General features: G+C 44.2%; 1 protein-coding gene across 7 annotated transcripts in view; it reads right to left on the reverse strand.

Annotated features, from left to right (window-relative positions):
- Positions 1–23,204, reverse strand: part of SLC4A4 (solute carrier family 4 member 4) — a 188,823-nt gene that overhangs the window by 58,330 nt on the left and 107,289 nt on the right. For 3 of the 7 annotated variants that reach the window (XM_082236334.1, XM_082236331.1, XM_082236332.1), the window contains 4 exons: positions 16,779–16,939; positions 15,263–15,415; positions 8,131–8,226; positions 6,739–6,815 (listed from right to left, as the gene is read on the reverse strand). In XM_082236334.1, the coding sequence (XP_082092460.1) occupies positions 6,739–6,815; positions 8,131–8,226; positions 15,263–15,415; positions 16,779–16,939 (487 nt within the window). Of the gene's footprint in view, positions 1–6,738; positions 6,816–8,130; positions 8,227–15,235; positions 15,416–16,778; positions 16,940–23,204 lie in introns of all 7 variants that reach the window. The other 4 variants (XM_082236336.1, XM_082236335.1, XM_082236333.1 and 1 more) reach the window with 2 other exon arrangements.

A 23,204-nucleotide genomic window follows, 5' to 3' on the forward strand; every position in this document is an offset into this window, starting at 1 on the left:
CAAAAGCATTTCCCTCCAATCTATCCCAGCTAAAAGTGTATATTACTACAATACAACAATATCATTCAGATTAACTTTTATAGTTTCTACCCAAAAAAAATCCTGGGAATTTTATTTTGTGAGGATTCTCTGTTAGAGACTGCTACGCTCGCCTCTCAGAGCTACAATTCTCAGAGTGCCCAGGGCAAAGGAAACAGCTGTTTGTCTGATAAGAACATACGAAGAGCTTTCCCCCTTAAACTGGACTTAAAAGCCTAAACTGAGCCTATAGCGGGCTTGAACTGAAAGCTAAGAGTGAATGTTTACTCTGCGAAGGTGCTCCCTCGCGCATCCAAGTTCTTTGCAGCATCCACACGGCATCGCTGGCATCAGAATGCCAATTCCATTTCTCACTGCCCCTTCTAATCCAGAGTTACCCTTCCACAGATAATCCAATACATTACACCATGGGTAGGCAAACTAAGGCCCGGGGCCCGGATCCAGCCCAATCGCCTTCTAAATCTAGCCCACGGACGGTCCGGGAATCAACGTGTTTTTACATGAGTAGAATGTGGAGGAGGAGGAGGAGGAGTTTGGATTTGATATCCCGCTTTATCACTACCCGAAGGAGTCTCAAAGCGGCTAACATTCTCCTTTCCCTTCCTCCCCCACAACAAACACTCTGTGGGGTGAGTGGGGCTGAGAGACTTCAGAGGAGTGTGACTAGCCCAGGTCACCCAGCAGCTGCATGTGGAGGAGCGGAGACGCGAACCCAGTTCCCCAGATTACGAGTCTATCGCTCTTAACCACTTACACCACACTGGCTCATGTGTGCATTAAAAATGCGTCTCTGGGTTATTTGTGGGGCATAGGAATTCATTCATTCCCCCCCAACTATAGTTGTGCCCCCCCCCCAAGGTCTGAGGGACAGTGGACCGGCCCCCTGATGAAAAAGGTTGCTGACCCCTGCATTACACACACACAAAAAAATACTGTTCCCAATGGTGCGTTTGCAGATTTGGGGGAAGATGGGTGCTAGCTGCTGACACAAAAGCCTTGTGACTCTCTGTGGAGGGGAATTAGCTCCAGTGGTAGACCTACTCACTTAGCATGAACCAACAGGAATGATTAATGGAGCCTTCCCCACTCTTCCTTTTTTGGGGGAGATGACCCATTGCTTAGCAATAAAGCACATGGTATGCATAGATTCTCCTGGCCCCTGACATTGTAAGTTAACATGCTCAGTTAGAAGGGGGTGTAGAACCACAGAATTGTAGAATTGGAAGGGAGCATGATCTAGTCCAACCCCCGGCAAGGCAGGAAACTTAGCTGAAGCGTCCATGACAGATGTGATTTGAGACTTTTCTCTGCCTGGCGTACTGGAGAGTTTCTGCAAGTCAGTGTAGACAACACTGGGCTAGATGGCTAATAGTGCGACTTGGCAACAGGCAGCTTTCTATATCCCTCCTCCTCTCCATTCCAGTAACATCTAGCAATACAAACATAGCATTGTAACCTCACTCTGCTGCGAATTCCCCCATGCCTAGAGGAGCTGCTGCTTTTGATGACTGGCAGATGCATTCAGTGTGGAAGCACCTGGAGACTCCCAATCTTAAATGGCCACAAAGTGAGTGGGCATTACTCGAGGCACTTGGCTCCTTCTCAGACCAGAAAACGGGACATTTTCTGTAGATCTCTGGCCCTCACTTTTATTTCATTTGGGTGTTAAGGAGTTACTGTGCCTGTTTGAGAGGAGTGGGATCTGTTGCTACGTCTGTGCTGCTTTAAGGGTAAAGGTAAAGGGGACCCCTGACCATTAGGTCCACTCATAGCCGACTCTGGGGTTGCGGCGCTCATCTTGCTTTATTGGCCGAGGGAGCCGGCGTACAGCTTCCGGGTCATGTGGCCAGCATGACTAAGCCGCTTCTGGCCAACCAGAGCAGTGCACGGAAATGCCGTTTACCTTCCTGCTGGAGCAGTACCTATTTATCTACTTGTACTTTGACGTGCTTTCGAACTGCTAAGTTGGCAAAAGCTGGGACCAAGGGATGGGAGCTCACCCCGTCGCAGGGATCTGAACCGTCAACCTTCTGATCGGCAAGTCCTAGGCTCTGTGGTTTAACCCACAGCGCCACCCGCGTCCCTGCTTTAGTGCTGCTTTAGTAAGACTTTAAACTTGCTTTCTACTTTTAAGCTACAGTCTTCTAGACGCAGCAGACTGTAAAATTCAAATAAGTTGGTTAAAAAAAGCAACCTAACAACAAGATCAAGTAGCTGCCTGCTCTTTATTATCTTTTATGTCAAGTATGAGGACAGGGGGAGCCTTGAGGCAGGTTAGGTGGCTCAGGAAGAGCTCCTGAGGTCATGGGGCTGCTGAGGAAAGAGGCATGCAGAGCTTCCAAGTCACGCTATGAGCAGCGCATGCAGAAAACACAGCAGCCTACCATATAGTATACCGGTACAACCAGGCCTAGATCTGAACAGAAGAGAAACCAAGGCCCTGTATCTCTCCTATCATGAACTCACCATTGTTATGGCTTGGCGCCAAAGGCATTACTCAGCTCTGCTCTGAAATATCCAGTGTATCAGAAGAGCTAGGGGTGGAGTGGAAATCCCAGATATCTAACCACCTGGCTTCCTAGGAATTTGATGCAGGCACTGAGGAATGTGAAGAATTTGGAATGTCCAAGCTATAATTCATAGGCAGCTCTATGGAAATTTCACAGCTGCACCCTGCGTTCCGTTCCCTCTTTATTTCCCTCTGCTTTCTCTACTGTCCCTTTTACACCTGACACTCTTAGTTCAGAGATCTGACAGCATATCTTCTGAAATTTAGCTGGCGACCTGTAAACTGGCTTCCCTTCAAACAGGTGTCAAAGCAAAAAGTTGCGCTCTCCCTCCTACACCAGAGTCCTCTCTGGGTCTGCCTTCCTCAACTTGGTGCCCTCCGCCGAGGTGGGGCAAGGCTGGTCTAGGGTGAATCCAGGTCACCGTGGCAATCAGATACGGTAATTAGGATAGCCCCAGCAACGGGGAAGGTTAAACAATCGCCAGCACAGACAGAAGAAAGAAAAGAGAGGCTGCAACTGGCCCTTACACAATCCATCAATGAACAGAGCTCCGAGAAGCAGGAAGTCCTGGAAACATCTCTAGCAGAACCAAGCATGGGGTACATCCCCCCTCCATCCAGGCCAACTTCTTTTAAACTTTAGAATTAGCTTTGGCCAGCAGCAGAGGAATGGAGGGAGAGGGAGAGAGAGACTTTACTGTTGATATGGAAACACAGGAGTCAGGGAAGTGCTGCAAACACTGGGGACAAGGGTTTTTTGTGTAAATCATCAAATCAATGGTCCAGCTGGCTACACTCATCTGAACACATTATGCATCTTAAGCATGCACTTTTCCCCAAAGGCAGGGGAACCCACTTCCCTTCAACGTGCTCTGAGCGCATTTGTAAACATCCGTGCATATTCTCCTGCGGTTTCTATATGGAACTGCATGGAGCTGAGTAGCAAGCACAGCCCCCAATGCTGCTTAACCCAAAGTTTATTTAACTTGCATGCATTTAAAATGCAAGCTGGTATGGGGAGGAGGAGAGATTGGGGGGGGGGGAGAGAAAGGTCCTTGAGATTCATCGTCCATAAGGGCTTGCCAAGGACATTTAAACAAAGCACAGAGAACTGAAAGATTTCTGCAGGGTTCTGGGAACAGCGACACCATTAAGGGAGGGTGAAAGCACTTGGAACCCAGTTTCCTGCGGAGCATTCACCTAATCCCCAAATAGGAGGGAGTTAAGAAATAAATTTGGGGTCTTTTATGTTGGGAGATACTAGAGTCTGCTCCTGTTTTCAAACAAAACCAGATGAGGGACATTTTTAAAAAGCAGGGGTCCTACCACATGAGTCTTCTCCAGCGTGTGGACCCACATGCATGTATACACACAAACACACACACACAAACTGTATTCCGTGGCTATTGCCCTCACTGGCTTGTATCCAGCACTGTTGTAGCACCAACAGACACAACGTTAGGCAACTGGACTGCCCAAGGCAACAAAAATGCATCCCCAGCAACTTCCCTACTGGAACACAGATTAACCTGAGTCCTGGTTACTGTCTTACCACACTGCTGACTATAACATTCTCATTTATGACATTGCATAACTGAGTCCACTATTCTGATAGCACACACTTGCAGGTTGTTCACACTAGAAATCCCAGGGTCACTAAAAGAAATGGAAACACTATTTTCTGGACATGAGCAAAGTGGCTGAACCCATAAACAGAAAACATGGTCAGGGTAGATTGATTCAGTAACGGGAAGTTAAAAATCAGTGAGACAAACGCTTGTCTAAAACCAGTAATATAAATCCGTTATCCCATTGTTTAACTGATACAGTTCCTGAATAAAGATGCATTCTAACTGGCTGCCAGAAATCATGCCGGCCTGCAGTGAAACAGAACTTTTGTAGAACCTAAGTTCAGCTGACACGGAATACACAAAACTTTTGGAACATGGAATCATCTGCTTAGAGACAAAGTAGGCAATTTGAAATTATTTATTTTTACTCTCTGTGTACATGTGTGAGGGCACCAAGCAAGACCACTTACTAGATGACCAAATTTATGGGGCGATACCTAATGTCATACAAGTATAGTTCTGCTCATGTAACAGGTCTTTCCCCATCCTGTCCTCTCCCATCATGCACCCTGAGTCTTTTCTGGATGGTCCCACAAACCTACGGAGAAAAATTTGAGGGCGTGGAGGGCAGGGGGCTGCAGAGAAGAGAAGTGGAGAGCTCCATTGCACAACTTAAAATATTCTGTGCAGTTGAAAGAGCAATGATGGATTGAGCAGAACAGGGTTTCTAGATGAGCTGGGAAGTAAGCACAGAGTATATTTAACTGCCACTATATAGACAAGTGCTCCGTGGACCTAATCCCCTCCTCTCCGCAGTCGATGGGATTTAAATGATTTAACGTGAAGTGAATGGTGACCTCAGTGTCTGTTCTCTTTGGCTGACTGTCATAAATAGCCATAACTTCCTACAATGAAACATAGCCTATTAGGGTAGGTCAGATGAGTGTCTTTCCTCAGTTTTATCGCTTTCTCTGTTTGAGGAAGGATGTAAATAAGGTCATCATGGGCATAAGGATAATAATAAGGCAAATAAAAACAATAAGGAAACTTCAGTATATCAGCACATACTGCCCCACCCTCTAGCCTCCGGTGGACAAAAAAGCAAAACAAAACAAGAGAGTGATACAGCTCTCCGATTTTTCAGTATTTATTTTCTGAACAGAATGGCATTTCAAAACAAAGCCTTGAGGATTGTCAAACTTGTAGGAAGCACAGCAAACTAATGAATGCAAGCCAGTCAGTTGTCATGGGAAAGACAAAGGTCTTTTCATCTACCTCAAGATGCCACTAAATAATGTATTATTCCCTTGCTGCACTTAGATTGACTTCTCTCTCTTTCTCTTTCTCTTTCTCTTTCTCTTTCTCTTTCTCTTTCTCTCTCTCTCTCTCCCTCTCTCTCTATATATATAAGCACACACATATCACCTGAATCTGTCTGGTGTGAGACAGAATTTGAAGGATCAGCACGATCAAATCGACACCCTCATCCACCCACCCCATCAAAATGATTTCTTTGTCAAATTATGAGATTAACAAAACCATTTTGCAGTACTTCAGCTCACTAGGATCTTGCTAAGTGTGTGTGTGTGTGTGTGTGTGTGTGTGTGTGTGTGTGTTGGGATGGATGGGAGGAATTGGTGTTGAACTTGGGATAGGATTCCTCAGAGCTCTGGGGTGGAGGGCTCCAAGTTGTCAAATGCTGCTGTAACATACAACAAAAACCTACAACTGATTACGCACACATAAACAAAACAGGCCAATCGAACTTTTCCATCATTTGGTAAACCTTGTTTATCTTCACCTAAGCTTTGCTGTTGCTCACTGTCTTAGTTAGGTAAAGGTAAAGGTACCCCTGCCCGAACGGGCCAGTCTTGCCAGACTCTGGGGTTTGTGCGCCCATCTCACATCTATTGGCCGGGGGCCAGCGCTGTCCGGAGACACTTCCGGGTCACGTGGCCAGCGTGACAACGCTGCTCTGGCGAGCCAGAGCCGCACACGGAACGCCGTTTACCTTCCCGCTGGTAAGCGGTACCTATTTATCTACTTGCCCCCGGGGGTGCTTTCGAACTGCTAGGTTGGCAGGCGCTGGGACCGAGCAGCGGGAGCGCACCCCGCCGCGGGGATTCGAACCGTCGACCTTTCGATCGGCAAGCCCTAGGCGCTGAGGCTTTAGCCCACAGGGATGAATTTTTCTAAAGCGATTGATAATTAAGAAGTTTGAATGAGAGCAAGAGTATGAGGGAAGGGCAGCTGTGGGGAATGAATTTAGAACTGCAACACCACTTGCATTTGACCTCCTTATGTGAAAGATAGAGGAAAAACTCTAGAAATTAAGAGCTTCATTCTCCAACAGAAAAAGGGCAGGCAGGCTTGCTTTGGCCTATTGAAAAGCTGAAAGAATTCTGCAGGATCTCTTGGGCAAAGTGATAAACCACCAAGTCAGGAGCCTCCAACTCAACACTGGCAATAAGACGATAGCCTCTTAAAACAGCCAGTGCTTTAAAAATTGCAACTGCTCACGTTTCCCCTTCATCTTAAAGTGCTCATCTCCTCCTGAGCATCACATTCTTTCCCGGTACATCTTTGCAAGGAAATGATGATCAGGAATTCCAGGCTTACCTGCTCTTTGTCAGGTTTGTCAGAGATGTCGTTCAAACTAGAGGAAGTCAGGTTTCTGTGCGTCATGGCTGGGCTGCCTGCAAGAACAAGACCAAGGTCTGTTAAAACACTGTTTGCTAAGGGACACACAGAGACTCGGGCCACAGCAATACCCGAGCAAGGCAGTTTGCCAATTACATGAAGGGTGGTTGAAAGCTCAATATAAGACGGCTGCTATCTGCTAAAGCAAGTACCAACACCAAGCAATGGCAGAATACATGTATATATGGCAGTCTCTTTTATCCTCAACAATTTCATTTGGAGAAATTCTTGATTCTCCCCACTTAACTCAATAGGAGACTTCACTAACATGCAAAAGGTTATGTTTTCAGAGGCCTTGATCAGAAAACTTTGAACTTTTATGTATCTAAACCAAAAGTTGACAGAAAGAAGGGGTGAAAGATTTGCTCACTCTACTAACTGAAAATGATGCAAGAAGCAGCATGTTGACTGAGCTACAGATTTAGGATCAACATGAGGGTAAAACAAAAACATCCTGATTTGGCTGAGGGCACATAATAATCCCATGGAGGTTCCCTTCATCTTCAGCTTGTTTTTGCCTCTGAGTCACATAAAGTACATGCAAAATAAATAAGAGGGTAAAATCAATTACAGAGCTTGTGCATGTAGTGCTTCCATGTTGGGTTGAGATATGGTCCAAACCTCTATTCAGGCACGACTTGATAGAATTAACAAGTCACTAGGCAACATCCTTAATCACTGCATTAGTGAGGGAAGTTGAATTGTAACTCTCCATATGTGATAAACCTTCACCACCACTGCAAGGAAATTATCAGGTCATGTACACAAGGAGGCCTGGTGAGTTCAATTCAGTAGCATCATGGAAATCAGGTCCTACACCCCAACTTTGCAGCTGTCCTGCACTGAACCGACCTAGATACGACGTCAAACAGATGGTTTGGGGCCAGGCTACAGCCAAGGGCAGTTCTACCTGAACATCTAGTTCTGGGTCCTTGAGGTCAGCGAGTTTAGAGAGCAGTGGACTTAAGACTGGCTTGTAGCAACCATGTGGTATGGCTCTGTTGACCAAACTAAACTAGAAGGATGGTTTTGGGGTACTTAGTCTGCCTGCCAGTCACAAGGCATGTTGTTGCATTCCCCTTTCCTTGAAGTCTGCAGTAGCAGGAGCATCTTAGCTCATAGAGTTTCTGGTTCAAGGATAGGGTCAGTTTTCCACAGGCAAAGATGTATTTTGGAGCTTTAATTCCTTGGAAGCCCACCATTTTTGCATGTCGTCGTCATCTCCAGATTGATCCCCTGACACACAACCACACCCCCTTCATGCACACCGTTTCCCTGGAAAGTGCAACTCCCTTCCCGCCATCCACTTACTTAGCCATCCCACGCTGGGGCTGCGCTGCACCCGGATTTCATCATCCAACGTGCGGGTTGCTAGGCAGGGCACAGAGCTCTCAAGCGGGCTGCGGGCTTTAGAGTCGCAAGCAGGAGGAAGAGCACGCATTCGAGAGCAGCAGCAAGGAGGAAGAGGAGGAGGAGGAGGAAGACAGCAGAGTTAAGGCAGAGGAGAAAGAGAAAGGCCAAAGCAACTGCAGAAGCAAGAGAGTTAAGACAGAAAAGCATTCAGACACTCGTGTTAACACAACACAGAGAGCTACGTACATCCGCAGGTCAATTAGAGACCGTTCCAACACCAGGTTTTGCCGTGCACTTGTAGAAAACGTGGCACTGAGTGCATTTTCGGTGTTTTGTAATATTTGCCCTTTTGCAACCCTCAAACGTGAAGGACGTCTGTATATACAGATATTAAATATTCAAAATAAAAGGAGAAAGAGGAAATGGCAAGGTGCAAACACATAATCGCCACAACTTACTCAGATTCAGTCCAGGAAACTAGTTCAATTGGGTGGCTCATTCATACAAATATTCCCGCCCCCTCACTAATGAAGATCTGGAAGCTAACCTCTGGGAATGAGCCCTAGGCTGAAAAATATTACCTCTGAGTGACAGCACTGTATTTTATCCTAGCAATCAAACAGACACATGTTGGCTGGGGTTGATGTGAGTTGATACCTGAGCACTTCAGGTTAAATGCTCACTTATGGCAGCATCTGTTTGTTGATCTATGTAGAGATGTAAGGACATTAAGCAAGATCACTCACTTGAAGCTGAAATACGTCGTTCGTGGGAGAAATAGTGTTTTTCCATGACATCGGAAGTGAATGTCTATGTAAGTTTTGCTGTCCAAGTGTAAATACTCCTAGTTTGCCCAATGATGAATGTATTACATGGGCTGCAATGTCCTATTTTGCCACCGATGGATTCAAGTTACAAGAAAGGAGATTCCGACTAAACATCAGGAGGAACCTCCTGACCGTAAGAGATGTTTGACAGTGGAATGGGCTCCCTTAGGGGGTTGTGGACTCTCCTTCCTTGGAGGTTTCTAAGCAGAGGTTGGATGACCAGCCATCTGTCATGGATGCTTTAGCTGAGATTCTTGCATTGCAGAGGGTTGGAGTAGATGACCCTTGGGGTACCTCCAACTCTAGTATTCTGTGAATGGGATTCCTTCTGAACACCTACGTCCAATGAAGCAAAGAAGAGGTTGTCGAATGCTTCTGTGGCTTAACGCTTTGTAAATAACCACAGCAAATTCTGCAACCAAAGGTCATAACAGGTGGCCAAACCTTTTGCTGTCACTGGATTGTAACCCGCATCCTGACAACGGTACCCAGAAAACATCTGAAGAATTTAGAAAGAAAGTGGTTTCTTTGGCTGTTACTCACAGCCAACATGCACAACAATGGGGGGGGGGAGAATGTATTCCATTTTGTAACACTTCAAATAACGTGCCAATGATCTGCATCACCTGGAGAAATGTCTCTTCTTTCGCACACCCTTCCCCTTCTGTTCCTCTTTCTACTCTCATTATTTCTAAACTCTGCTGATGCATTATTCAGCTACTTAGAATAACCTGAATGACACTTAAAGGAATAAAACCCCATTGTTCTGTCCAACAACACGCCTTATTGTCAACTGCTGCCTCAATGCATTTTTAACAACTTTCAGTTTGAATAAGTAATTGTGATGAATAAATGATAAATTATATGTTTCCAAACTATTGTTTTATCCTAAAGGGTAGCAGTGAGATCAAAAATAATTTCTAGCATGGCTACTAGCTCAACTTTTAAGGCATTTCTCTTTGAATCAGTATTTGGGAGGAAAGCCCTTAGGTCAATAGCTCAAGCTGTTGGCTTCTGACTGAACTACACCAACCCAAAGCCCTGCTCTGTTCACCTGCCATACCATAGCCCAGTGTTTCTCAAACTTGAGTCTCCAGGTGTTGTTGAACTATAACTCCCATCATCCCTTACCATTGATCCTGCCAGCCAGGGATGATGGGAGTTGTCACCCAACAACAGCTGGAGATCCAGGTTTGAGAAACACTGCCATGGCCAATACAGAAGACCCATAGGGCCAGTCATGTCCCAAAGGACTATGATGCCTGAGTCCATAGTAACTTACTAGTTCTGTTCCCAGACCCTCAGATTCTTGGTTCAAGGCCCACCAGAGTCTCAGCAAGCCTTTTCTGAATTATCTCAGCCTCTCCTTGCTAGCAGCTGTTCTACCAGTGCTACTGAGCATGCCCACGTAATTCAATGAGCCGGTTCACATGTAACACTAAACCATGGTTTAGCTGCACTGTTGTGCACAAGCTAGAACCAGCCTGAGCAAAGTCTTGAGCTTCTGAACTCCCCTCTCTTCCTCCTCTGCAGCCAGAATTTGGTTTCACTAATCCTGGGTTGTTGTTACATACAAAATAAGAAACTGAAGGGTTGTTGGAATCAGCAAAACACAGGTATTGTAGTCCGTTTGTTCAGAAAAGGACTAGAGTTTGTTTTAAACCTCAGTCTCTGGTTCATACAGAACAAGCAGCCAACATTCTTCTAAGCATCAGAAGATTCTCCTACTGGTCATTCCACACAAGAGGAGCTTGTTGCCATATTTCAAACAGTGAAAAGTTTGTTGCTCAGAATCGCAGAGAAAAATGCCATTTTTGAGCCAAAACGGGCTGCCAAACGTCTGGGTTTTCCCAGACATTTTACCGATTTCCACCCAGACACTGTAAGAGACAGCAGCATTCTGGATATGTCTGGGAAATTCCAGGCGTATGGCAACCCTAGGTTTATTCTAGCTTGTGCATGTAACGCTAAACCATGGTGATAACCAGCCCAATGAAAGTCCCACTTGAGTAAAAATATCCTTAAACCAAAATCTAAATGCTCATTCAAGCAGTTCTTTAAATCTTCTCCCTCACCAAATCACCTGCTACGTCAAATCCCTCGCTCCCCTCCCATCTTGTTCATCTGTTTACAGCACCGAGTTTATTGTTTGCACTATAGCAAACAAAAGCACGAAGGAAAAGATCTGCGGGAAATATGGAGCATGCAGAAATATGCAGTATATGAAAAGCAGCCTGGAACCAAACACAAGGATTGACAAAGAGCAGCATTTGGAGATGGAGCCAGTTCTCAAACATTTGCACTGAAATACTTTCTTAACAAATAAAATATTCTAGAGTCTATGGGGTCTAAAGGACAAAGAGATGGGGTTTGGGATGTGTGGAATGCGGAATCCAGCTTCTGCTATGGACTCGCTGCGGCAAGCAACTTTCTCCGAGACCTCAGCTTCCCATCAGTGAAGTGGGAACAACTTAGAGAATGCATTCCTCCACATGAATCTGCCAATGACATAATTCACACGTCACACTAAGCCAAACTATAGCTTAGCGTAACTGCACTAAGAGAGGAAACTATGAACACTGCATTCCTCTCCCAGTCCTGCTGCCACCATGGTGGAGCTAAGCTTAACATGTTGTCTGGACCCAGGCTCATGATTTGTCTCACTTTAGATAAACCATCAGTTATTTAATTTCCCATCTTTCCCTATTAGGGCTGCTCTGGATAGCACTGCAGCAAGTTGGCTTCTGAAACAGTTGAATGTAGGACTCTATGAACACAACCCTTGCTAAAGATGCTACTAATTTACATTAATAAGAAAAAAATTAGAAAAGCACTTATCATTGGACAGAGTAGCCAAACACGAGATAGGTGAAACCACCTCTAGAGACAAAAAGTACACAGTGCTAGCCACATAATTCAATGAAAGCCCCACTTCCTTGGACATAGGATTTACAGTCAGAATCAATTATTGGATGCAGATTTAAACAGCATAGCTTTAGCAACAGATTTACTACAAATCACTGCATGCCAACAAATTTATAGAATATTCTAAATCAACATATATGGAATGATCCACATGGAATTCCCCCCCAAAAAAACATGAGCAAGTCATCATGCAAATCAGGGTTATCTACACTGGGGAGTGAGGATTGCAAGTTGTTCCCTTTGGAGGGCTGGCTTTCAATGGAAAATTTTGATCAAATGTTGTGTTTTACATGAGTGTTTCATTTATTCATTTTATTGATCTATGTTTATTGATCATGCACATTAATGGAGATGTACACATGAATAAAAATGAATGAATAAAACCAAGCACTCATGATGGGCCAGGAATTTAATAAACAGTATACTGTATAAAGAATTCAAAAGTTTTGTACTAGGTTGTTGAACAAGATTGAGAGGTGATGTACTCATGGAAGGTTGACTATCCATTTTACCAATTACACGATTATTTGTTTTTCTCTGATTTACTACTTTAAATTATTCTTATTGGATACTTGGTAACATGCAAATGATTTTAGGTTTGAGCCCAACCTTTGCTTCACCCTTGTGTCATCTGTTGGGGTATGTAATTCCTTGTTGCTCAGTCTACTGTGGAAGGCCACAGGTTTAAGTGCAGGGGTTTTTTCTGTGTGCCTTCCCTTCATGTGCAAAGCAGGTGTATGCTCCACACCTGTACGCAAGCTCTTGGTAACACATTGCTGCAAAGCACTTCAGAGTGTTCCAAACCTTTCACATGCATAATCTTGTGATCCTTGCATCGACTCTGCAAGAACAGACTTCTAAATGAGTCCGCAAAAATGAGTGGAAGGGCTGAGAGCTCTCTCCCTCCTGAATGAGCTTGCTGCATTTCTTTGCTAGGGAGAAACCTCTCTCTCTTCAGCAGCTCATAAATAAGCCCTACTGGGCTCAATGGGTGCCTACTCTCCAGGAAGGTGTCACAGGATTGTGCCCTAAGGCACTTAATATCCACTAGAAAATGAATGGTAGGGCACAGACTTAAAAGCCACCTTGCCTTCCGAAGTCTGCATCTTAAAAAGTCTCAGATCATGCTATGGTTCAACAAGCCAGGTCAACTGAAGTCCAACAGCCAGTCTGCACATTCGCAGCAATCGTATTATGCGGCCATGTTAGGTCTACCCCACTAAAGTCTGCAGATGGGGAGTTCAATCGTAAAATACTCAATAATCCCATGCATTGTAATTTCCTCGTAGAAAAGTAGAATATAAGAGCAGACTGTTTTGGAAGATTTCTCCCCAGCATGCTCATTATTATTTTTACATGCAATTCATTATTTTCTGTTCTTTGCATGGAGAGCTCTTGAGCCACTTGCAGTGTTAGAATTTAAGAAGGTTCACAACAACTGGCTCTGGCTTCTGCAGAGTGCATCACACATACCTGTCTCCACTCTCTCTAAATCCGCCTTCCTTAACCTGCTGCCTTCCAGATGTTTTGGAGTACAATTCCCATCATCTGGCTCAGCTGGTACATCTGTGCTGGTAGGAAATATTGTCCAAATCATCTGGATGGAGGAACCAGGCTGAAGAAGGCTGCTTTGTATACTTACCAAGAGGAATTTCCCCAACAGATAAAACATCTTGCTTATCACAGCCTTGAGCCAAGTACTTTTTATTTAAAAGATGCAACTTACCACCTGCATTCCAAAAAGGAGCGCTTCTTGGAATAATAAAGTGTGGAGGGGGGGGAATGAATATTCACATGTTGCAGGTTTTGTTGAGATCATATGAGAATCCATGATTCTTGGCCTTAGTGGTTCTCTCCCTCTTTTCTTCAATCAGATTATTTTTCCCTCGCATGTTGAGAAGCAAGAAAAGTCCCCTCTCATCCCAGCAGGGACGCACGGCCTTAAACAATGCTGATCCCCACAATAGACAACACCACTCAATCATGAGATTTCAGAAAACAGTGTTAACTAGGTTCCCATACACTTCCATTGTCGTATGTCTCGGTTCTCGAACGCTGAAAACCTGGAAGTAAATGCTTCCGTTTTCGAATGTTTTTCAGAACCCGAACATGCGACGCGACTTCCACTGAGTGCAAGAAGCTCTTGCAACCAATGGGAAGCAGTGTCTCGGTTTTTGAATGTTTTGGAAGCCAAACGGGCTTCCGGAACACATCGTGTTTGAGAACCAAGGTACCCCTGTAGTAATATAGCTGATGATTGCTCTGTTCACCTTTTTTTGCGTTTCTGAAGTTTCTCAACTCAACACTATTGAACTGTTGAACTTTTATCCTTGAGGACTAGAGAGGATCCCTCTCTTTCTAGTTAATGCACTTGTTTCCCAGAATTCTAACAAAAGCCTCTGGAGCTGGGGGGTTGGGGTGGGACCTGTCCTCTGGATATTGCTGGACTACAACCCCCATCATCCCTGATCATGGACCATGCAGGTGGGGATGATGGGCGCTGGAGTCCTACAATATCCAGAGGACTATGGGTGAGTCACCCCTGCTCACAGAGGACTATTACACAGCCCATCTGCTATTTTGCACACCAACACTCAAAATGACTTCAGGACAATTTTCACCCGCCATTACAGTCTAACACATTCTAGATAGCTCAATGTGTCATAGGCTGCATTCATGTGGCAGTTCATTCCCATTTTCCTGACGTTTCCCTAACTGCTAATTTCCACCTTCTATTTCAGCTTTCACATGACATAAAAGCCACTCCCGGGAATATAGTGGGACATAGTGCAAGGTTAGCACTCAATTCCACATTGTTTGCAAACAGATTTTTTTCCCCAGGAAGCCAATAACATGGAAATGAGTGCCAAGCTTGTGTTCCATTTCTGGAAGTTGATTTTACACCACATTAACGTTCCAATATAATGAGATAAATTAAATGTCAGGGAAACGGGATGAGCTGCTGTGTGGATGCAGCCCGATTCTATTCCGGAGGACACACTGTTGTTTGTGCTGTGCGTTTTGTGCATGTGCCACGCCATGTGCTTTACTGAAGTGACTGACTAAAGCAGACTAACAAAAACGAAGCGCGCCCATGTCTCTTCTCAGTTAGCCCACGGAGATATGGTTAGAGCGATGCGCCACAGCATTAAGAAGCCTTCAGAGCCCATAACTGATACATCCGTCAGTATGGTCTGCTACTCTACTTGTGGGGTTAGATGCGTTGCCATGAGATGGTGATGGAGTTAGTTGGGAGCAGGGTTTCGGTGGGTCTCTACGGGAAGGCCAAAGCCCACTGGCTTCTGCATTACCATTATCTGGGTTGGTAAACATCCTACTTGCACTGGAGACAGTCTTCCCGATGTCGGCCAAGGAGCGCAGGTTGGATTTTTTGGTCTGGTGGCGATGCTTCCTGAGCAGGGTGTAAGTGACCTTGTCCTTCATTTCTTGCTTCAACAGGCCTGTCTCGATCTGGTTGTCAACAACCATCTCTGCAAACACGAGGATTTGGGGAGAGGGGGAGGCAGGGAGAGAAGAAAAGGAGTAAATCAATGTAAACAAAAATAAAAATGGTTTCAGAGTAGGCTGGTATGTGTAAGTTCACATATGCAAAGGGCTGGGCAGTATCTGGTTTTCAACATCACGATATACCACCAGCGAAACACTGCGATATACTGGTATATCACGATGTCTGAAATAAGGGTGGCACTTTATAGAAGCACTGGCTGGCTTTGGGGGGGGGGGTTGCATCACTCACATACACACATACACATCATGATGTGCGATATATTGCCAGGTCAAAAATTATGAAACTGGTATCATGATATGGACTTCAAACCAGTTTTGGACAATGTATTGATATATTGCCCAACCCTCTACACCAACCTTTCTCAACATGTGGGTCCCCAGATGTTGTTGAACTACAACGCCCATCACCCCCAGCTAGCAAGGCTGGAGCTCAGGGATGATGGGAGTTGTAGTCCAACAACATCTGGGGACCCACAGGTTGAGAACCGCTGCTCTACACTGATGTGTTTTAATCCTTAAACAACAACAGCAAAGAAACTACCAAGAGGTATACATAGAATCATAGAGTTGGAAGAGACCACAAGGGCCATCGAGTCCAACCCCCTGCCAAGCAGGAAACACCATCAGAGCACTCCTGTCATATGGTTGTCAAGCCTCTGCTTAAAGACCTCCAAAGTAGGAGACTCCACCACACTCCTTGGCAGCAAATTCCACTGTCGAACAGCTCTTACTGTCAGGAAGTTCTTCCTAATGTTTAGGTGGAATCTTCTTTCTTGTAGTTTGGATCCATTGCTCCATGTCCGCTTCTCTGGAGCAGCAGAAAACAACCTTTCTCCCTCCTCTATGTGACATCCCTTTATATATTTGAACAAAGTGGGAGTTAGGAGTCCCACAACATCTAGGGGACTACAGATCCCCCACTCCTATCTTGTAGACTATCCAAGATACTGAACGAGATGAACAGGCACACTATCAAGACAGCTGAGACCCTGGCAACTTTTGGGTCATCCTCTCCTTGAACTGTTTCCATCCCGGTAGGCAATTAACTTGCACCTAAAAGAACTGGTACCCAAGTTTGCTTGTTTCCTCCTTCCTCAAAATCCATTTTCCTTTTGTGTTCTGTCTTTTTAGATTGTAAGTCTGACAGTAGAGGCCATATTGTTTTTATTGATTTGTAACCCACCCCAGGAATCTTGGTCGCTGTTGCTGTTTTGCTGAAAAGCAGTGTAAAATAAACACATGCCCAGATCCAACATCCCATTCAACGGACCAGGTTGGTTCTTTTGATGTAGAACAGTCCACAGTACTGCGTTTGAAAGCACCTACCTACTACCTGAGGGAGCGATGAGGCCTCCAGATCCAACATGATCGACCCTTTCTCTATACACGTCCTCAACTCAAACAAGCTGTGAAGGGACAACGTGGCAACATGTGGTTTGCTCCACCTCTCTCCACCCTGTTCCACTTTCTCCTCAAACTTTATCCACCTGCAAGAGAGAGAGAGAGAGAGAGAGAGAGAGAGAGAGAGAGAGAGAGTTGAGAGAGACTTTGTAAGGATGAACTTACAAAGAAGCGCTGCTATGTGAGCTTTCAAGAACAAGCATCTACATCATCAGATATTTCATTAAGAAAGTCGTGCCACAACAAATCCATTAGTCTCAAAAGTATTGCAAAGTTCTTTCCCTCCTCTTTTTACATGTTATGGCTTATTTATATACCGATTTTGGCCTGATGGCCTTTAAAATACCAAATAAAATATGCATAACATCAATTTAAAATGATATAAATTAGCATTTAATTAAAACAAACAACTGGGTATGTGTTAGGAGCAGCAGTCAGCTCCAAAGCAAAGAAACAGAAAAACCATCCATCAGCACAATACTATCTCTCATCTTCCCACTGGATTAAAGTTGGTTTTGCATATTGGTTATAAACCAACCCCTGCGGAAATACAGTTGGATTTGCACACAAAACATAAGCATTGCAGGGGGATGGACTAGATGGGCCTCAGGGTTCCTTCCAATTCTATGATATAGGGAAAGGCAGTTTCAGAAAGGCAGAGTATCCACTGGAAACATGTCTCTATGCCTCCTGCTGTTTATTATTTGCTACGCATGAGCCACAAATATCTCTGCAACTGTAGAGCCCAAATGGATTCCGGGGAGCATCTTTTCCGATTCCAGCTGTGCTTTTCGTGACTGCTTCTTCGGTCTCGAATGAACAGTGGTCTTTATTCATTCAAAAAAGAAACCACTCAGTTCAATTTCATCTTTATACCAGAGATGTTTATCGTTTAAATCAGTGGTCCCCAAAGATTTTTGGGCCACCACCCACTCCATCCTCAATGCCCCCTACCCTTATAAAAAGAATTATTCAGAATAGCAGTTTGCATGACACACTAAGGAAGATGATAACACAATAAAATTCAAAACAATAAGAATTGATGAAATGATCCAGTGATACCAGCTTTTCAAAGTCTGTTTACATCTCCAGCCACCCCACCACCACCGCCCCCTAGCCCCTTAGTTCCCCCCAACCTAATTCCACTGCCTACTTTGGGAACCACTATTTTAAATCAACTACAGTCATCTAGGATCTCAGCTTGCAACTTTGGCCCTAGCAGATCTTGACATCTCATGGTTACTGAGAGCTTAAACCACAAGTCCCAGTTTGGTTAAGTTGGCTAAGTTCATTGCAGTAGTAGTAGTAGTAGTTTTATCACTACCCGAAGGAGTCTCAAAGTGGCTAACATTCTCCTTTCCCTTCCTCCCCCACAACAAACACTCTGTGAGGTGAGTGGGGCTGAGAGACTTCAAAGAAGTGTGACTAGCCCAAGGTCACCCAGCAGCTGCATGTGGAGGAGCGGAGACGCGAACCCAGTTCACCAGATTACGGGTCCACCACTCTTAACCACTACACCACAATAGGCTGGAATCAAAGCAGCTGTGAGATCCTCTACAGCAGGGGTCACTTTTTCCACAGTCCTGATAAGCCATGATTTGGGCTTACCGTTCATGCAAACCAGGTCATTGCCCCAACTGAGACATCACACCAAACCAAGGTTTGCAAGTAAGCATACTTTGAGAAAGCAGCTGATGGTTTGAGCTTCCAAATGTATGTGTCAAGCCAAGATTTAGTTGTTTGTCTGCTTCCCTTTCCCATCCGTTCAGCACTCCAATCCGTAACAGCCCCCAGAATTAGAGCAATGGCAGTAACCAAGACATGAATTTAGACAACACACAAAACCACTGTGAGCATAAACCAGCAACTATGGCTTCAAAGGGAGGAAATTTTGTTATTTTTGTTGATTATTGTAAAAGTAACACAATATTTTTGAATGCACAGTATAGTTTTTCCATAATTTAGATCAATAATTTAAAGAAACTATTTTTTTTTAAGTATGAAGGAATTCATGTTAGCTATGTCATTTACAGTCGTACCTCAGGTTAAGTACTTAATTCGTTCCGGAGGTCTGTTCTTAACCTGAAACTGTTCTTAACCTGAAGCACCACTTTAGCTAATGGGGCCTCCTGCTGCTGCCGCGCCACCAGAGCACGATTTCTGTTCCCATCCTGAAGCAAAGTTCTTAACCAGAGGTACTATTTCTGGGTTAGCGGAGTCTGTAACCTGAAGCGTATGTAACCTGAGGTACCACTGTATGGGATTTTTGTTTTGTATTTTTTTGGTGATTTGACTACCAGTATATTATGGAGGGAAAATAAAATAAGGCCTGATAAATAATAAACAGAATTTTTTTTATTATGGTTTGCCAGCCAACTGCAAATCGTGGTTTGTCTATTCAGATCTTCAAGACATAGTAAAGTTTATTTAATTGTGGTTTGACGCAATGTCTCAAGGGAGCCCCGTGCAACCCGCTCTTTCCAGTTCCTGCATGATCTCTCTTCAAAACAGTGTTGATTTAATGCGAAATCCAGCAGCTGCTCAACCTGCCATCATTACGGTAGTGGAGATTTAATTATGCACCTGCTGCGCCTCTCTCCCACACACAGCTATTAAAAGCTAAAGAAGCTACCCTACAGGTCAGGAGTTTACAACCCTTGCCTGTGCTTATGAAACAGCCCTTAGGTGTGGAAAAATGTTTCTACACCAGACGGCATTTGCCCTTTGTCCTAATCTACAGCTAAAAGAAGATAAAGACAAGACTTTGCTTCCCCACCCCCCACCCCACCACGGTTTGTCCGGACAAATTTTCCTAGTCAATCATTTTTCACAGCAGAAAAATAAGGAAACGTTCATTTCGGTCCTTTTTGTTGGCAATCTTATTTTTCATTTAATTTAGCATGTTGTCCAAACCTGAAGTCGTGGTTACGATCATAGTTTAATGACCATGAGCTGTAGACAAGAACAAAACTTAGCAGAACAAACTCACAGTTATTCTGGAGAGGCCTTAACCACAAGATCAGTGTGTTAAGTCAAACCATGGTGCAGTGTAGCAAAAAGGACTGGAGAGGAATCTCTCTGAGAACCTGCATGTTCACACAGTCTCACCAAACCAAAGTTTGGTTTACAGTGCATAAACCAGTTCCCTGGGGGAATTTTATGGGCTTCAAGGCAGACAATACAGGGCTCAAAACCTGCCTTGTGCCACAGATGGTGGAGAAAAATGTATTTTACTTGGAAGATGCCTGTAGAATTAATTTAAAGCCCAATCTTGGTCTCAGAAACAGGGGCAGACCATGACAGTTGATTTTAAAAACATAAATCTCTGATCCAAACATTTCTGTAAAAATTGCAGGTGTGTCGCTGACACAGGTTCACACCTAGCACCTTTTCTGTACAGTGGTACTTCGGGTTACAGGCACTTCAGGTTACAGACTCCACTAACCCAGAAATAGTACAGTGGTACCTCGGGTTAAGAACTTAATTTGTTCTGGAGGTCCGTTCTTAACCTGAAACTGTTCTTAACCTGAGGTACCACTTAACTAATGGGGCCTCCCGCTGCCGCCGCACGATTTCTGTTCTCATCCTGAAGCAAAGTTCTTAACCCAAGGTACTATTTCTGGGTTAGCGGAGTCTGTAACCTGAAGCTTATGTAACCTGAAGCGTCTGTAACCCGAGGTACCACTGTACCTCGGGTTAAGAACTTTGCTTCAGGATGAGAACAGAAATCGCATGACGACGGCGCAGCAGCAACGAGAGGCCCCATAAGCTAAAGTGGTACCTCAGGTTAAGAACACTTTCAGGTTAAGAAAGGACCTCCGGAACGAATTAAGTAACTAGAGGTACCACTGTACTTCTGTCACACAGAAATATAGTGCTCACCCCTTTACGGAGGTAAAATACAATTTCTCTGCATATCGTAGCAACGGCTAGAGCCCTGCTAGAGCTAGAGGTCACCTAGTTCAGCATCCCATTCTCAAAATTGCCAACCAGATTCCTGTGGAAGCCTGAAAGGAGGACATAATGGCAATCGCCCTCTCCTGCTCTTGAGCCCCAGCACCTGTTATTTAGAGAGATGGTGATTGCATTGCTGGAGGTGTAAGATAGCAGCCACTCGGAGCCTCCATATTCCATAAATTTGTCTAATCCTATTCTAAAGCCATCCAAGTTGGTGACCATCAGTACATTTTATGGCAGTGGATTGTGGTAAGAATACCAGATGTTTATTTCATCATAAGCCAAAAGCTTTTTACTCCTCTGGCTACTGAAACTTTTTCAGCAGCTGTACAGAAACATTTGGAAATCATTCTCGAGTGGAAACTATCAGGCGTGCCATGGTTAGTCTTTGGCCACCCTAACTCTTGTTCACAAAATCTTTAGTCTGGCAAACTTTGTTGTTTCCAAATTACATCTCATGTAGCTTGTTTCAAATCCACAACAGTTCAGCTCACACCATATAATTAGTTTCAGTATCGTTTTAAAAGTTGTAGTATATTAAGAATTCCTAATTCTGTTTGTTTTGCGTAATACAGTAGTACCTCGGGTTAAGAACTTAATTGGTTCTGAAGGTCCTTTCTTAACCCGCTCTTAACCTGAAACTGCTCTTAACCTGAGGTACCATTTTAGCTAATGGGGCCTCCCACTGCCACCGCACAATTTCTGTTTTCATCCTGAGGTAAAGTTCTTAACCTGAGGTACTATTTCTGGGTTAGCGGAGTCTGTAACGTGAAGCGCCTGTAACCTGAGGTACCACTGCAATGGGTATGATTATGTTTGTTGTTAGATGGCTAGATTAGGATTAAAAGGAAGTGTTCTCCCTAAAACAGGTAGATAAACAAGACAGGACTAATTTTTTAATTGGATTCCAATATGTGAATCCAATGTATGATGCTTCATTCTTCTTTAAAGGAACTGTATACAACATGCCTTTTATGAGTACCCGTTGCTTTTTCTGTACTTAACAATATTTTGTTGTCTTTTTCAAAAGCTGCCCTTTTATATATGTTTTTTTAAAAAGGTGTTTCAATACTGGTATTTTCTCTTTAAATTTTATTTTAAAAGATTATTTACCGAAAAACAGCATCTATATGAAGTTTTTGATAATAAACACAGTGATTTAATTGATCTAAGGGTCTCTCCTCTTTCACCTCTGAATCAGCTGTGAGGAATTTATAAGTTTTCTCTTTCATTTTTTATTAACCTCATTGCTGTTGTTATTTAAATTTGCATAGTGCCCTTCATCCAAAGATCCCAGGGCAGTTCATAACAGAAAAACACAAAATGAGAATACAAAATACACAATAAAAATAAAAACCAACCAATAACTCCCCTACAACAAACACATTAAAAAGGCCATTTTTATGCAACGTGCAAAACTGGCTAGTCTTTTGGGAAAGCTAGAGATGTATAGGACAAGTGCAATTTTTTTTTGGGGGGGGGCAGATTATCTAATGCAAAGCAACCCAGAGGGAGCCAGTGTGGTGTAGTGGTTAAGAGCGGTAGTCCCGTAATCTGGGGAACCGGGTTCGCGTCTCAGCTCCTCCACATGCAGCTGCTGGATGATCTTGGGCTAGTCACACTTCTGTGAAGTCTCTCAGCCCCACTCACCTCACAGAGTGTTTGTTGTGGGAGAGGAAGGGAAAGGAGATTGTTAGCCACTTTGAGACTCCTTAGGGTAGTGATAAAACAGGATATCAAATCCAAACTCTTCTTCTTCTTCTTCAGAGCAAAGTGCCTCTAAACCAGGCATAGCCAAACTCGGCCCTCCAGATGTTTTGGGACTACAACTCCCATCATCCCTAGCTAACAGGACCAGTGGTCAGGGATGATGGGAGTAGTAGTCCCAAAACATCTGGAGGGCCGAGTTTGCCTATGCCTGCTCTAAACCTAACAGAAGCAAAAGTATGAGCTCCTCGTTTTATGATCACATCACGCAACATCAACATTTCCCTGCATGGAAAGTATGGCCACATACATTAATCTTCCAGTGTGCACTCATGTGGGAAACCTGTCTGAATCAGTTTTCCTAGAAAAGTGTATACTGGTGTAGAAAAAGGCACACACATTTTGCGACAGCCCCATGGCATGCGTTTGTTGTCAGAGGGTTAGATTTCGGGTTAGGATTGGTGTGTAAGACCAGTGTCCCACTCAGTAATCCTCATGCATGGAGCTTCCCTTGAGAAGTAGGAATCCCAGAGTTAGGGAGAACAAGGTGATATTCACAGGTAGGGATTAATATATCCAAACACAGTAAGAAGCTCTTAAGGCAGACGGTGGGGGGAAAGATTAGCAGGGCTCTGATAACAAGAGAAAACCGAAGAGCTAATATTTAAAAGTGTAGGGGGAGAGGTG

This window comes from Podarcis vaucheri (genome assembly GCF_965113315.1).
Source record: "Podarcis vaucheri genome assembly, chromosome: 9".
Lineage (NCBI taxonomy): Eukaryota > Metazoa > Chordata > Lepidosauria > Squamata > Lacertidae > Podarcis > Podarcis vaucheri.